Here is a 17665-nt window from a genome sequence, read left to right as displayed (position 1 = left end):
TTGTATGATATGTAAAATAGATTATTAAATATATTGTATGCCTGAGACAAAATTCTTTATATTATATAAATATATGTAATATTTAAAGGGTTTCAGTATTTTTGAATTGTCATATAAAGTAATTTAATTAATGGTAATGTATACTATATTGAATTATATAACACTGTATTGAATATCTATAAATAATGTGTTTTTAGTTACCTTATGATGTATCCGCTCCTTGTAACTTTCAGACCTGTTGATGTTTGACGTCTTTGGCTTACTGGAAATATTTTGCTGGACCCTAAGTAATCGTAATTAACAAAGCATAAATCTTTTTACCGTCCTTTTTACGCGAATAAATTGGACGCATAAAGTAATGAATATTCATTATCAATATATATTCGCGATACTAACAATTATCTGAAAAATCAACAATTTTTGGAACGTTTAATGCTTAAGAAAAATTCAATAAATAGAAGAAAAAGTTATTAAGTTATTAAGTTTAGAGAAAGAAAAAATACAGAAAATCATAAATCTAATGGTTTCAACTGCAATTCAATGCTTCGTGAGATTATGTGGACAGAATATAAAAAACAAAACATACATATACATTTTAATATAAAGAGTGCCCGGTAAGTAATATGTACATATTTTCTAAGCTTCTTATAATTTTATAAAATATATCTAAATAGAAATAATTTCTCTCGTGGATTTTCTCATGTAACTCTGAAATATCTCGCATTTATACATAAAGTTTCAAAGCTCATTGCAATTAGATAATAGCAAAATAGCGAGTTGAAAATAAAGCTTGTTAATGAGATGTTCACTATGTACAAAAAAAAATAGTGAGAATGAATTTATTTCAGAAAGGAACTTAAAAGTTCTCATATATACGAAGACGTGGCAATGAATAAAAATATAATTTTTTGCATTGACATATATCATCTTGAATGATAGACAATATCAAAATAAGAACAGGACAATCTGACTGAGCCATAGAATTATATCACAAAAGCATTCTATATTTTATAAAACTTTAGATATATAAAAAGTACAAATAAATATGACCGGCTAAAAATTGTAACATACATTTAATCTATTTAATAATCAATTTTCAAAATAAAATTATAAATAAGAAATGTAGTTTCAGTAACAAATAATCTCTTGCTTTAAATTTTTTAGTGTTCAATTTTGAGATATATATTCAACTTTTTCTTAACTATTTATTTAATATAATTTGATGTCTAATCAATATTAATTTGAGATATTAAAAAAATTAATTATGAAAAAAATATTATATAATTTAATTAAAATTTTGTATAATTTCAATTAAGATCATAGAAGATTAAAAAAGATTGTTGAAAAGTAAGTTTAAATAGTTAATAATTTGTATATAAATCATACAATATGATTTATGTAAAGTTTTTACATGACAAATTTTTGTATTACTTTCTGGGCACGTCTTAATAATTCTATCAAAATATTTATTTAAATTTTAATTTTAACAGCGCGCGCGAAAGTTAGTTCATAAAATAGAAACAAATAAATGAATATAAAACATAATAGATTTAAAATTTCGATTAAAATAATGATTGATCGAATGATTATCGAAAATATTGGAAAAATAAATGAACATATTAATGTTTTTTGAAGAGTTTCTGTGTAAGATTACCAATATGAATAAAAAAAATAGATAAATAGATAAACAAATGTGCCACTATCTAGATACATACATTTCAGAAATATCTTCTCGTGATGAAGGATTGTCCATGTTGTCGGTATGATCGTTAGTTCCTCCTAAACCGGAAATTCGCGCCCTTTCGCAACTGCTACGAGCATTTCCGGGTATACTGCTTGAGCGCTGTTCTCCTAGAATGACAAATATCGACAAATTCAGATGAAATGATATGAAATTGAGATTATAAACAGAAATTTTATAATTCAAATACTTAGTTTTTAAATACAGACAATATTATTTAATTTACAATTTCTTTATTTTATGTTATTCTATAAAACTTGAAAAATTTCTCTCAATTCAAACGTGTACGTATACGTGTGTATAAGTATGTGAGATTATCAATATTATCACTAATTCGTTATTGTCGCCATATGCTATTATTCTGAAAGTCACACATATATTCATATGAATATTGTTTTACACGTGTTTCCTTCCACTTGCTGGAATTTTTTTTTGTAAATTCTTAGTTAATGTTTTTATTCTAATATAAGGATAATTCCCGTTTGCTAGGTTTTTCGTATGTCAATGAGTTTAATAGTTAAAAATTAAATTTACAACTTTATTAAACGCATTATTATGCTTTAACGTTATTATACCTTCTTATCCTTTTATATAGCAATTTTCTAATCTTCTGTAATTATAAATTTTTCTTATATGCATATATGCTTATATGCATATATATATATATATGTGTGTGTGTGTGTGTGTGTGTGTGTGTGTGTGTGTGTGTGTGTACACATATATAAGAAAAATTTATAATTACAGAAGATTATATATAATGTGGATAGAAATGTATGCGTTGAATGAAAGATACACTATTCATCGCTTGCTAAAATTATTTGACAAATCATAAAAATGACGGCAAAAAAACAGGAAAAAAAAAACGTGCGAGCAAAGATCTGGTATGTAGAAGACTGATTTGTTTTGAAGCTCGTGGTCATTCCGCTCGCGCGATAATATGCTGATATTATTGACAGTGATACATTAACAAGGTCGTAAAAAAAACGCATTTAATTTGGCATTTTCTGAAGTTTAATTATTGAGATACATTAAGATTCTGTTAATTCTGTTGATTAATTCTTGCTAGATGTAAGAATAATGTTTTACAAGAATAATTATTTACAAAAATAATTATTATGATCAAAAAAGACATAGTAGTTTCTCCCGTCTAAATATAGCATAATAATATAATGACGTGATTGCATATTTGTTATCGGTATGACAGACTTTTCTGTATGATAATTTCGGAATAATTATTCTTTTTTAAATAAAGTAATTTCCAAGTAAAATACCAAAGAAAGAGTTAAATTTTATTGCATGTATTAATACCATGGTGAAAACGATTAATGCACTTCTATATATATTGCAAATACATATTTTAAATATTAAAAATTAGAAATATATATATATTTAGACATATACTTTATAAAAAAAGATATTGAAAAAGATATTAAAAAACTGAAAAGAATATTAAAAAATGTAAAAAAAAGAAAAAAAAGAAGAAAAAGGAATATACCAAAAAACAAGTGCAGCTTTTTCTTTTGATAAAATAATAGTTTTTTATAAAAATAAAATTAAAATATATATATATATATTTATTTATTTATAAATTAATGGTATAAAAAATTACTGAAATCACAAACAAAACCGAAATTTGTTAAACATTACTTTTTTCACTGATGATCAATAAATTATTTTGAAAGATAGAAAACTTGGAGTCTGTGTGAATACAAAAATAATTATGATTATAAATATTATAGATGTTACCACTTTACTCATACAAGTTTTTTTATTACATCTGATTGCTGTTTTTATTTTACAAGATTGCATTTAAAGTTCCAGTTAAAAAAATATTTGTGAAGTTTTAGCTATTCCAGTTTTTATTAAGAAATCTTGTTTTATTTATTTAAAAAAATCAAGAAAAAAAGGCAAGAAAATGATAATGAGTAAAAGAGAAAAGAAAAAGACTCACCATTCTCTCCATCTGTTAATGTGCCAGAATCTTCTTCATTTCTTTTAATTTTGTCTACTGCAAAATAAAACAAATAATTTTTTTTCAAAATGAATAAAGGTAATGCAAGTTAAAATACTGATGTCAGTGTGTAAATATCTTTTTATTAAAACCTTATGATCTTACATTTTCTAGATAAGATACTTTAAAATCGAAATTTTTTTATTTTATTCTGATCATTTTTAGTTACTATACTTTTTTAGAAAAACAAGGAAGAGTTATAGATGTAAACATACAAAACATAAATAATTTCGATTTAGAGAGGATGTAGAAATATTTATCTCAGAAAAATATTATTTTAAAAACATCTTGCTTCTATAAAACAATGATATACATTATTAGAAGACTAGAATTTTAATGGGCGAGACGTTCTACGAAAAAGAATTCTTTTTTTGTTTTAATAGATTATTTTCACACTGATTTATTAGCATTTTGATTCGTATCTTCACACTGATTTTGAACAAATTCTAAATTTTACTGTTTTATTATAATCTAAAACTGCATGTGATTTTAGTTTTAAAGTTTAACTTTATATGAGAAGTTCAATGTATAAAACAAATTAAACAAACTTATTTTTAGCAAAATCACATATGCGCATATATAATATGGCAAAAAGATATATTGTTTGTAACAAAAGATATATATACATATATACATACATACATACATACATACATACATATATATATATATGTAGTAGTAAAAGATATATTTAAAAAAAATAAGCTTTTACACACATAAAACAATACGATTCTCTCTTTTATGAATCTTTCAATATTAATAATTTTTTTGAGTTATATATATATATAATAAAAAACTTAACATTCAATAAACTAATTGTTTTTGTCTATCGATAATATATACTATAAATTGATCCAATTTGCATATAAAATATTGAAAACTGATCTTACAATGTAATATATGATTCTGAGAATGATGGTGATGATGGGATGGAGGTTTTCTCTCTGGTCGAATACGATCCATCAGTTTACTGATTCTGTCATTGGCTCTTTCTTTTCGCACCAAAGGACCCGGGCAATTTTCCTCTACCACACGAACACACTGTCGATGTACGCTGAGAGAACAATCTGTCAATCAATTAATAAATGATCATTGTATATATGTAAAAACATATATATCACATACATATAAACATAAAAAAAACTATAGGTACATCAAATTATGAGTTTCAAAGAAAACGACGTAATTTCATTGTGTTGTAATAATAGTAATAAGGAAAAAAAAATGAAAAAAACATATTTGATTTTAAAGTTTCGTACTATAAATATTTTTTCGACAAAATAAAATTAATATTAGCTTCCATATAAAATAACGAAAGATAAAGAAAGTAAGCTTTAAAGAATTGGTTTCGTAGTATATATTGAATGTTTTTAGAACTTACTATTTTTTTTCTTTTATTTTAACAAATTGTTTTATTAATTTGAAATCATTCTTCATCATTTTTTTCATAACACAAAAAATAGATTATTAATCTTAATAATTTTAAATGATTGATAATGAAAGATTTTCTTTAGAAGTATATTTTTAATATTAAACTTTGCTTGTGAATAATTATCATTTCTCTTATATTATTTAAACATAATGCTGTAAACTAGGTGTGCTTCATTCTTTATAATGTCTCAAAATTATAAAAAATAATTTATGAGATAAATAATAAATAATTCATAATGTAAATAAATAAATGTCAATAACAATTGCTCTTTCTTTATTATTACCATAACTAAAAAAAACACATTTTTAAAGTTTGATTATTTAGAAAAAATGATCGAGAGAAATCTATTTATATTTTTCCGAGGAGTCTTATAAACATGCTATTATACATCTTACATACCACTACATAAGTATCCTTGAGGTCCAATACCACCAATGATAAGTTGACAATGATTGCAATAAGTTATTGTGAAGTATTGATGTGCCACGAAATGATGTCCCCTGATTGTCATTTTACGTGATTTTCCAGTAAGCAACCGTGCTTTGATGTTGGATTTGTCTTTCGCGACGAAAGTAGGTACCCGATCGGCCCACACCGGTCGCAATTGAAATATCTTTATCAATATCGTAGCTAGACCAGCTGCAGTTGTAAATAGCCGCAAGTCCACATGTTCCTTCTCTATATCCTCCCTGAAATTTGACACATGTTTTTCGCATTATATTATCTGATGTAATCTTATTACTCATTGATTAATTAAAGAGAGTAAACTGGAACAAATTATAATTCTTTTTAGAAAAAAAATGAAAAAAATATTCTGTTTTTTATAAACATGCATAATATGTTTGCTGTAATACAATGGTTCATAAAGAAAATGATTAAAATTCTATACAAAACAATCTTACAAGTAAGGTTCCATCTTTGGCAGCAGGTATGTCTCAATAATTTTTGTTTCACGCGTTTTGTCGGATATGCTCTCATCCAGCGAAATATCGGTTGGACCAAAGATCGTGGCCAATCCTGCGGTTCTTTTTTGCTGGAAATGTGTTAGTTGTTCATTCAATTCTTCCTTTGCTCTATTACGTGCTTTCCAAAATATCTGCATAGAAAAATATTCATCAGATTTTATCAAAAGATTTATTGCGCTTATTAAATTCAGAAAAAAAATCGTTAATATTTAAAATTTAAATTTAATAAAATAAAAAGAGAGTCGCAGGGGAACTTATTTAAATTTTCATAAATATATTCTTGAACAAATAAATTGAAATTTTCGGACATTTTACACGGACAATATATCTACAATTAGTTTATTCAACACTTTGACATACCTTTCTAAGAATTTCTTCTTTATCAGATTCCTTCAAGAGAACATCATCTATTTCATTTGCAACATTTTCATCTACATTATGCAGACGTAATGGCTAAAAAAAAGTACTATTTATTATATCAAAATCAATATTTATGTAAGATTTATTTACAAATGTTAAAAATAATATGAATTGAATTTGAATTTTGTTAAATGAGATGCAATATCCTTAAAAAATACACATTTAAATTGTAAAGTTATTTTAGAGTCCTTCATTAAAGAATAATGCAAACTATAATTACATATTGCAAAAAACTTATTAAAATAAAGAATGTAAAGTAAAAAAATATGTGTAAGAAAAGAAATTAAACTATAAATTCTGAGATTCTTTTTTATATTATCTATCAAGTGTGTGAAAAACTTACCGCACCAGGTACTAGAAAACTAGAATGAATCTCATATGCCCATTTTCTCATTTCTTTGGCATTTCCTTCCTTGTATAAATCCGTTATCAAATAAAATAACTGCAAGAATATATCAATGTAAATATATTTTATAATTTACATTTTTATATACTCTTATATTTGTCACATTTTTTGCATATGATAAATGACCAGCAATTTTACATACCAGGCTAGAAGGATCGCTATTGGATAAAACATAATTAATAAATACAGCAAGATGTGCATGATGTCCCCACAACCTAGATAAAGATTGGAACGGTCCATGATCTTCTAATTGACCCTGAAAGCATTAAAAAGTCAACATCTGAAGATCTTGGAAAGTATTTCAGACATAAATGTTTAGATGATATCTTACAATTTCTTGATCACTAACATCATCTTCTTCCATTGACATAATTGGTTGTTGGAACGCTGGCAATCCAGGAATGATATCAGTTGCAAGTGTCTGTTACAAAAAAAATTCTTGTTATAAAGAAATAAAAAAAAAATAGAAATGATATATTTACATAATTATATATATAATAATATAGAACATATATATATTCTACATTCTTTCATATATATATAAATTATAAAATTTGTTATATATATTTTTCCATTATATTAATAATACAATTAATAGAACAAGTCATAAAAAATAAATTGAAAATGTAGAAAAAGATCGATCTTAAAAATAAAATCAAGAAAAATTAATATATATTTTTATTAAAATTCTCAAGTTCATCATATGCTTTGAAAAAAACTATCACAATTACAATATGTATATATAATATTATTAATATATATTAATTAACATAAATATTTAAGACTTCTAACCCCTCATTGATTACATAAAACTGTAAAAATTAATTCAACTTCGACAGTGTGAAAAAAAAATTATAATTTGTATAGGTTTTTTTGCACTTAACATCATATATCATATTTATATAATCCAATATAGGTATATAATGATTCAAGAACCTTAATAAGAAAATCAATAAGCGATATACAATGTAAGGGAAAACAGGTTAAAGTTAATAAAATTTACATCGTTTGGCGTAGATGAAAAGATATCTTGTCCTAAAATGGGGGCTGGATACGGAGGCGGCGGTGTCCCCGGTGGTGTAATACGCGGTAATTCATTGACATCGATATCATTGTGTCTGAAGTGTCTTGGAGGTGATAGATCGTTCATCGATTCAGATGCGATCAAACGTCTACTAGCTTCTGACGGAGATATCGCTGTAGTTCCTAATTGTTCCGGACTCGACTTTGTTCTCTGATGTTTGGTGAGCGCGTTTGAAGCGCTCAAATTGACATCCTGAGAAAACTGAAAAATAATTCATTATGAATAATTATTAATATACATAATATATATATATATATATATATATATATATATATATATATATATATATGTCTTACAGTTTGGCTATTTATTCCAATGTTTTATAAAAATTATTTTTCATAAAAAAAATATTTGTATAATTAAATTTCATTACATAATATCAACCTTTATATAGAAAAAAAAAGGATTGGTTATATAGCAAATACATATGTTTTCCTAATATGTTTATTAAGCTCTAATTTATACTTTATATATAACATTTATAACTTTCTTTACTTTAAATTTAACTATAACTTTCAATTTACTAGAATTTATTGTATTTGAAATGATAAAATTAGATATTAAAGATGTAAAAAATTATTTGATTAATAAACAATCAGTACATGAGTGTGTAAGTTAATTTTAAACACTGAGAGGGAGGAAACTAACAGTCATTTATAAAATCTAAATTTTTCAAGTTCTAAGATTCCCTGATTTTCTTGTGACATTTTACTATTGTGTATATACATTTATCAGCACGAGCACAAATATAAAATAATGGATATTAACATAACGGTATCGGATGATTAGGCTACTTACAGAGTTAGGAATACTGTGACTGACAGTTGAGGGCGTTAAATGAGTCAACAGATGTCGGTCCAGCTCCGGCTGGGCTGTATTTTGCGTATTTGCGGCGGGTGGAGGTCTGGGAGGCAAAGGCGGTGGAGAGAGACTTTGCATGGATAAGGATTTACGCGACGGCAGTGGGGGTGGCACGTCTGCGCCACTGCCGTTATTTGAGAGTGGGTAATAGCCCGAGGAGCACGAGGTGTTTGTTACCAACGAGCAAAGCTGTAAGACACAACAAAAGATTGCTGTTACCGAAAAGGCAAAGCTGTAAGACACAATGATGGGTTAGCAAAAGTGGGCGAAAGCTTCGGTGCATTCACGGTAAATTGATATACAGGTTGGTCTATTGTTGGTAGTACAACTAAGAAAAGAGACAATTCTCTAAAAAGTAAAAAAGAAAAGTGTAAAATAAAATTTTATATATTTTTTTTTAATAAAAAGATTTTTTATTAAAGAGAGAATTTTGCGTATATGAAGATTGAGATATTAATATAATATAATTAATATAACATAATTGCCACTACTAAATTTAGACAATTTTGAACTATCTTCCGATATTCTATATTCAATAACAATTATTAAATAAATATATAAGTAAGAAATAAATAACAATAAGTATTAAAAATCTTGTATAAAAAAATAGTAGAAAATAATTGCGTAAAATATTAAGATTATTTTTATTTTCTTAAAAAAGTAGAGAAAATATTATATTTTTATTCATATTCTGGAAGCTGAACTGTTCCATTTGTTTTACCGATTTGTTTTTCCGCTCCTCCTCTCACATCGTTAGAAATGATATAACATAAACGAAGAAAAGAAATTTATTTTCTGATTTTTTGAAAATAAAGTTTTGTATAAAAAGAAAAAAATATTTACATTTACGAAAAATATTTTCATTCAGAATTATCTCATCTTCCAGTTGTATCCTATAACAGATCAGTCTGTATTAACCCATTTGCCACATTGATAAGATTAAATGTCAGATTTACAGGTGTTTTCTTGGAATCTTGGCTATAACAATATACAGAATATAGAACGAACAAAAGAACACTAGCTTGGGATTGAGTAAGCAATTCAATTTTAAAAAGTTCAAATAAATATATAACTCCAAAACTGCCTCCTCAAAAAACATTATTCATATTAAGAAAATTTCGCATTCTATATTTCTTGAATTATTTTATTTCGTACACAGATATAGAGAATATTATTATTTATTAATATTAAAACCATAAAGAATTTTTTTCATATTATATGAAAAATAACATTACACTCGAAAAGAAAGTCCGAGACTTTTTAGGAATAATATTTTATAAAAGTATTTTCAAACATATATTATCATATGTGTTATAAAATGTATCACATTTCTTTAAGTATTTCTTGTATAATCTAATTAAATTACCAAACATTTGCCATCAATAGAATAATATCGATCGATAAATGCATTCATCACACAATTCCTTGAAATAATCAATATATTGTATATCGTTTTTTAGCAAGTGCATGTTTACTGATATATGTTTATTAGAACTTTCTAATTTAAAATAAATTTTTTCCTTTAATTCTTCACCAGCTTCTTTACTTAATTACAACCTATATTTTCGAATTCTTAGATGCATTAGATACCCAGATAGCCAAATTTGTCGAGAACAGATTTTACAAAGTGTCTGCGAATTTTGTCGGCAGGAAGGCTACAAATTCGATATAGGATTTGGCGTATATGCAATGCTGACAGAATACCGACAGAAATGTAAAAAAGTTCAGCGGTAAAAATTAAGCAGATTTAACAAATTTGCAACACAAATTAACGCAAATTAAAGGCAATCTCTGCCGGCAGAACACGAGCAACTTAATGCCGCTTGTTGGTATACTGCCAACATTTTTCTCATTAAATTGGTTAATCCTTCTGTCCAATAAAGGTGTACGTAGATGTTGATGAAATTTAACATATAAGGAGATGATATAGAGAAATAAGCAGACCTGTTCATTACTCGTGCTAATCGCTGCGAGCTGTTCCTGCAGGGTGCGCACTCTTCTTTCGGCACCCGCTAATTCTGTCTGTACAGTCGCGACGTTGACGTTTCCGCTACCAGTACCAGCCTTCGCCAACTCACTCCGTAATTTATCTACATAGCTTTGTTCTTTCTCCAACATAAGCTGGAATGTGTTAACTCTTTGTGTTTCCAATTGTCGCTTCTTTTCAAGCTGTAAAAAGCAAGAATAATATTTAAAGAATAAATAGTAATATAAAGATATAGACTATAAGATAATAATATGTAGACACTTAGAACACTATCTTTTTATTAACATTTCTTTTATCTTTTTATGTTCCTGTTATCAATTTTTGAAATAGTATTATGATACCGATATTAGTTTATATATCTTATGGATATATGAATAATCGCGTGATTCACTTGCATTTTGAATCATATCATTTTTTCTTTTTAAAGTGCCACATAATACTTTTGCATTTGTTGCATTTTTTTCTATTATTATTATAGGTTTAATTACATTATAATGTTATAATATTCTATTTGAAAAAAGAAAGAAAGCTTCGGCACTATCTTCTCTTTCTCTAACGTAAGAGTTAAAGAGAGATAAAGACGCTGGGGAGAACAGAAAAGAGATTAAGTTTCCCAATATCTGCACATGTCATTTACAATTAAGATAGAGAGTGCGCAGTCTATAAATTATTACATGCGTTTATAAATAGAGTCAAAATATCTCCAATTGACGTATCTCATAAATAGCATCCTCTCTCCACCTAATTCAATCTCGTATAATCCCGTAATTCCGTAATATTCCTCCACAAGTAATTGTTCTTATTTGTGAGTGAAGAAATGAAAGGGACGGGATACGCTCTTCTACTTACATCGACTGGTTGTGGACCCGTGATTCGAGCATTACACGAAGCACCGCCTGCCGGTGCGGTGGATGCTCTGTGAAGAAACATGGTCGTTTGCGACGGTGACATATTTCCTGCCGCCGACAAACTGACCGGACGTTGATGCTGCTGACTCGTCGCAGCACCGACTACTCCGACTTGCAGACCGGAAGCTGTCGTTGCTGTCACTGTCGCTGTTGTTGTCGCTGCCCCCGTCACTGCCACTGCGCTGCTCGCTGCCACTGGCTTCTGTTGCACCGTTAGTACCACTTGCGTCGATGCTACAACAAAGTTGAATCATTTCAGTTATTATTATATATAAATGATATAAATATAAGAATAAACTTAATTTATAATGTCTTAATCTTATCACATTCACCCCTATTAATCTTATCACATTCTATCCTAGCTCCTATTTTTTCATATTCTTTTTTTCTTTATATTTTTTATTGTTTCTTTTATATCTTCAGTTTAAAATATCACAAATATATCTATTCTCCAGCAACTTATCTTATTTTGAATAATTTCATATAAAGCAAAAAGATATTATATTGTACAATGTTAATTTCTGTCTGAATGTCATTGGTTTTATTTGGATATTGAAAAAACAATATTTACATATTGTAACAAAAATATTTTTTCTCTGTATATAATTGATCCCAAAAAGTGCACAGTTCAAGCAAATATTCTTTTCACCAACACTCTAGATTTAGAGAAAAAAACTCCAAGATCTCTAATTTTTTTAACGTTTGTAAAAAATATAAAATCTTTATGGGTATATTAAATTGTTTATTTATTACTCTATTTGTTTCTGTTGTGTCCTAATTTTTTAAATACTTAATATTTGTATCTAAAATATTTATATCTAAAATAACAAAAAAATTAATAAATTAATCCTTATAAATTATATAATTACCCCCAATACTATATAGCAATTTAAAAATAAAACTTAGAAACGAGAATTCACAAATTCAATCTCTATAATATGTTATAAGAGAATGAGATATTAAATGTATTCTTGCAAGCAAATAGAGTTACTGTCCATAATTTGTAATATTATTGAAAAATATCGTATAAATGATAAACACACGCATCCGAAAATAAACTTGAATCATCTCTGAGTTTAAATATGTACAGGATACTATATACATATACATTTCATGTAATATTGCATATGTATTACATGTATTTATATAAAAGTATTTCTATTGTAATGTTAACAACAATTACCAGACACAGTTTGAACACCATTTGTCAACAATTGAAAAAGACAAATAAAATGCAATTTAAGCCACGAATCATGCCGTGCACAGTATTAGGCGATTCTGAGATATATCTGTAGAACAAACGCGATGTGTTAAAAGCTCGTGTACGCGTCACGTCTGCGTGCGATCGAGATGAAATAGACGACTGAAACGGTCACTGCTATAAACCTGCATGCTTACATCATTGGAAATGATTCTTATGCTTTGAATTTTCGTGTGTGTGTATATGTTTGTGTGTAAGATTATGTAAGTCATCGATGTACAATAATTCTTTTCATAGAAAAAATTTGATTAAAAAGATATTTATATAACTGGATTTTTATTATTCATGAAACAGAAGGAAAATTACAAAATAATAATATTTACAAATGTTAAGATATCCAACAATACATAAAATATTAGCTAATAATTAATTATTGCTTATAAAATATAAGCAATACATAAAACCTTCTAATGTAGTAAATATAAAACTCTACATAAGAATATAGAATTATATAAAATTTTTACAAAAACATTTCTCTCTCTTTCTAAAATATAGTTCTTTCTAAATACATTACAATATCATTAACATATATTTTAATAAGAAATAGAAAATAAAAATGTACACATATACACACACCAAATAGTACCATACCTCTCAACATCAATAAGACTTCAATCTAATTAATAAAATAAAGATTAAGAAAAAACAAAGAATACTCACATTTTATAAGGTGGACCACATCTGTGTGTGTAGACTGCATCACGTTAACTCCATTCACCTTTAATAAAAATAAAGAAAAAAAAACTACTTATTACATCATATGTAATATAGTTGAATAGTTATATTATTTTTTAAATATCTTTTATTTTTGAATTTTTATTCTCTTTCTCTTGCATTTCGAGCAATTTAATATTAATAGGTTTCTACATTCACATGAAATAATTAGCAATCAAACTTTTATATTCTTTGTACATTCTCCTATTCTTTATCATCTCTTCTTTTTACACTGTTCTAATATGTATTATTTCACATTTGATTACATGATCTTATGATTTTAGAAGGATTTATAGAATAAATGTTACTGTGTACATAATTAATGTTAATTAATCATATACATTACGACATTTTTGAAAAATAATAATAACAAAAATGTCATAATGTATATGATTAATTAACATTAATTATGCACAGTAATATTTATTCTATAAATCCTTCTAAAAATTCTCAACTATCTCGTGTATAGCATAAACCTTGAAAAGCTTAAAATTATATTCAACTTGTTACACACAAAAAAAAAAAAAAAGTAAAAAGACCTGCTGTATAATACATTAAAACATTGCACCAAGCATATTATTCTTTATCTGCAAAATTGATATATAAGTGATTTTTAATAATCTTATTAAAAATCACTTAACACATCTATACAGTTTATTATAAACGTTAAAAACTTGACAATGGTAAAATATTGAAATTTGTTTATGATCTCACAATAGATTATTTTGTAATATATATATATATGTGTGTGTGTGTGTGTGTGTGTGTAACAAAGTTTTGATAAACAACTACTTGTATATTATAGTAACAAAAGAATTGTATAAAATCCTTAAAATAAAAAAAATATATATAGATTATACATTGTCATATTTAAAGTTCATTCAAACATTATTTTATCTTTTGTAATTAATAACTCAAAAAGTCGATTAATGTTTTGATATTTCTGTCAAGGGAAAGAAATCTAAATTAACTGGAAGATCTTACCATGTAAAATCTGGATATAAATTTGGGAGAATTCACAATACATATATCTACAAATATGCTATTAGCTGTAATGATGTAATGCAAAAAACAACACGAGCACAAGATAAAAACAATCTACATGCAATTATATATATCGAGTGTTCCAATGTATAAATTAGAACTTTTTCATAGTGTATATAAAGTTGCACACAGCTATAATGGTATAATTAAAGTAAATAACACATATTAAAGGAAAAATAATCGATAATCTAATAATTAAAGAGATCTTTGCTTTCTATTAAATTTCAATAATTAGCTTATTTTTATTCACCTTGATTATTTTGTCACCTGCATGAAGACCGGCTCTTGCTGCTGCGCCACCTGCAAAAGTCATATCATATTTATAGCAATTTCCAAGTATGTATATGTGTGTATTAGAACGCAAAAAATAAGTTTCCCTGTTTTATTATAATTTTTATTTACACCTTATGCACAAATTGAATTTATCGTGTTAAAATAGAAACTAACAATTATTTTTCAATATAATCTTTGAGAAGATTGATATACTTGTCTTAGCACAAGTTTGAAGATTCTCTCTTGCTAAAAAATTCAAACTCTTGATTTAAATTATTTATATATTTTTTAAGCATTCTGCACCATTGCATCGCATTAAGGAGACAATTTGAAGAAAGAAATGTAGGAATTTTTTCTTAGAAAAGATCTTTCTTGTGAATTTTCCTGGTAATGCTAGACCTCACTCTGCATGTTAAACTTATAATCTTTTATAATTATTTGATTGAAACATTATGGAGCATCCTCTCTACAATTTTCTAATTTTCATCTGTTTGAACTGAGGAATTTTAAAAATCTTAATTTTCACACAATGCAACGATGCCAAATACTGTTGAAGAATGATTTAAATCAAGAGTCAGAGAGAGAATCTTGAAACTCGTACAAGGGTGGAACAAGCGTATCAATCTTGTTGAAGACTATAATCAAAAAATATTCATTAGTTTATACTTTAACATGATAGATCTAATCTAGTCTAAAATCTAATCTAATTTATGCATAAATGATAGATAAAAGTCACAATGAAACAGGGGACCCTTTAGACCCACCCTAGTATACTAATAGCAATAATAACGTATTTGTATAATAATTATGCAAAGTAATGCTATTCATGCAAATTAATGGAGCTTCGATGCGAACCTTCTTTCACGGATTGAACGTAGACCGGATTGTCGCCAGAAACTTTCATTCCGAATCCAGCATCATCCTTGTATATTACGAGAGTGGCGATAGGTGCTGGTTCAATGGCTCCACCACTGATGGCGCCTGCCTGACCAGCCCCGACGCTGCGCCGCAGCGCTGCCGTTCCATTCATCCCTTCTTCGAGCTCCACCCCGCCACCACCTCTGTTGCTACCGACCTGCGATAATTCTCATAATATATACCAAAATTATGCCATAGATTTCACATAGATTTTACGTCTACATGGATGTTTATATGGTCTATATGATGTTTATGGATACATTTTTTTTCATGTAGACAATATAAACTTTAAGTTAGATGTCAGAATGCAAAAAAGAATGATTATATTATAAGATAATTAATGTATTGATATGTGATTTTATAATATCAATTAAGAGGATGTAATTATGTTAAAAATTTAGAAGTGAGATTTAGTTCACTAAATCCTTTGTTGATTTTTCGTGGTAAAATTATATAGTTTAAAACATGCAACATAAAAAACAAAATAAAGTATTAAAAAAATCTCTGATAAATTATATTTCATAGATTTTTTCCATATTACTTATTGTTGACGTAGTGACATGTTACTTATTGTTTACGCGTGTAGATTATTATAATTTACGGGTAAATGTCCAACCCTAATATGTACAGACTGCTTTTTTTTAACAAATTAATAATTATATTGATTCAACTTATTACATTGGATATCAATTAGAAAAAAAAAATACGCTATATTTGAAATGTATTATAGTCTATTTTAAAGGATACTTTGACAAATTTTGATTTATGCGAGATAATATTTCAATGTAGTTAAAAAGAGAATTAATAATTTTTATTAAAAGAGAATTATTGGTTTGATATTTGGGAAAAGAGATTTAATTAATTAGCTGATATAGAATTGTTTATTTTTAGTATATTTTCTCACTGTGTGATTCCTAATTTTATCTCTTTTTCTACATATACATTAAATAGAAATCAATAATTCCATTTAATTCCATATTAACAAAATAATATTAAAAAAATTAATTTTTATGTATTCGAAATAGCATTAATATTGAATACGGTGAGATATAATAAGATGATAAAAATGTACAATAAATAACATTAATATAAATTATCTATGAAAAGTCAAAGCTATTTAAATTTTAAATCAAAATAAGATTAAAATAATAGATGGAAAAATATTGTTTCTTTCTTTTCAGAAAAGTTCGAGTTTGACTACCAAAATGAACACGAACAGCCACAAGTATTTGTACCATAAAATATATGTATTTTAAATACTATATAGCACAAAAATATTTAACTTGTAGGCTTGTATGTATATTTCTCTTTCTTCCCCTTTCCCCTTTTAAAAATAAATGTATTTCTTATAATCTATTTCATATAAAGCAATTCATATAAAGCAATTTTGATATAATATGATAAGTTTTCAATATAAATATAAATGTTGCACAATATCCAAGATTTTAAACTCTTTTATCTTTGTGTTTTAAAGCAACACTCACATGTGTGATAATGTTAAGAAATTTATAGGTAGGCTATCACTTAATAAAATTATAACAGTGAGAATAAAATAACAATAAAATGTTTAATGTATTCAACATGTTGTTTTATCAAAATCATGTTAAATTTATAAGAATTCAAAGAATTGCATTTTTGGG

The 17665-nt window shown here is 26.5% G+C and overlaps 1 protein-coding gene across 5 annotated transcripts in view; it reads right to left on the bottom strand.

The window, feature by feature from the left end:
• Rhogef2 (Rho guanine nucleotide exchange factor 2) overlaps positions 1 to 17665 on the bottom strand; it is a 37876-nt gene that overhangs the window by 17872 nt on the left and 2339 nt on the right. For 3 of the 5 annotated variants that reach the window (XR_014436374.1, XM_083086719.1, XM_083086720.1), the window contains exons 2-18: positions 15963 to 16182; positions 15085 to 15134; positions 13737 to 13794; positions 11757 to 12049; positions 10865 to 11089; positions 8858 to 9109; positions 7979 to 8260; positions 7307 to 7396; positions 7118 to 7231; positions 6913 to 7011; positions 6510 to 6602; positions 6087 to 6280; positions 5584 to 5873; positions 4643 to 4819; positions 3693 to 3749; positions 1716 to 1851; positions 202 to 283 (exon numbers count right to left, since the gene is read on the bottom strand). Coding sequence is in view for 4 of the 5 variants with exons in the window: in XM_083086719.1 (XP_082942845.1) it covers positions 202 to 283; positions 1716 to 1851; positions 3693 to 3749; positions 4643 to 4819; positions 5584 to 5873; positions 6087 to 6280; positions 6510 to 6602; positions 6913 to 7011; positions 7118 to 7231; positions 7307 to 7396; positions 7979 to 8260; positions 8858 to 9109; positions 10865 to 11089; positions 11757 to 12049; positions 13737 to 13794; positions 15085 to 15134; positions 15963 to 16137 (2667 nt within the window). In the remaining variant the exon portion in view is untranslated. Of the gene's footprint in view, positions 1 to 201; positions 284 to 1715; positions 1852 to 3692; positions 3750 to 4642; positions 4820 to 5583; positions 5874 to 6086; positions 6281 to 6509; positions 6603 to 6912; positions 7012 to 7117; positions 7232 to 7306; positions 7397 to 7978; positions 8261 to 8857; positions 9110 to 10864; positions 11090 to 11756; positions 12050 to 12998; positions 13148 to 13736; positions 13795 to 15084; positions 15135 to 15962; positions 16183 to 17665 lie in introns of those variants that run through there. The other 2 variants (XM_083086721.1, XM_083086722.1) reach the window with 2 other exon arrangements.

This window comes from Camponotus vicinus, unplaced genomic scaffold (genome assembly GCF_025532165.1).
Source record: "Camponotus vicinus isolate PSW18456_S1 unplaced genomic scaffold, iyCamVici1.0 SCAF_13, whole genome shotgun sequence".
Taxonomy (NCBI): domain Eukaryota; kingdom Metazoa; phylum Arthropoda; class Insecta; order Hymenoptera; family Formicidae; genus Camponotus; species Camponotus vicinus.
This window is presented reverse-complemented; position numbering and strand designations above follow the sequence as displayed.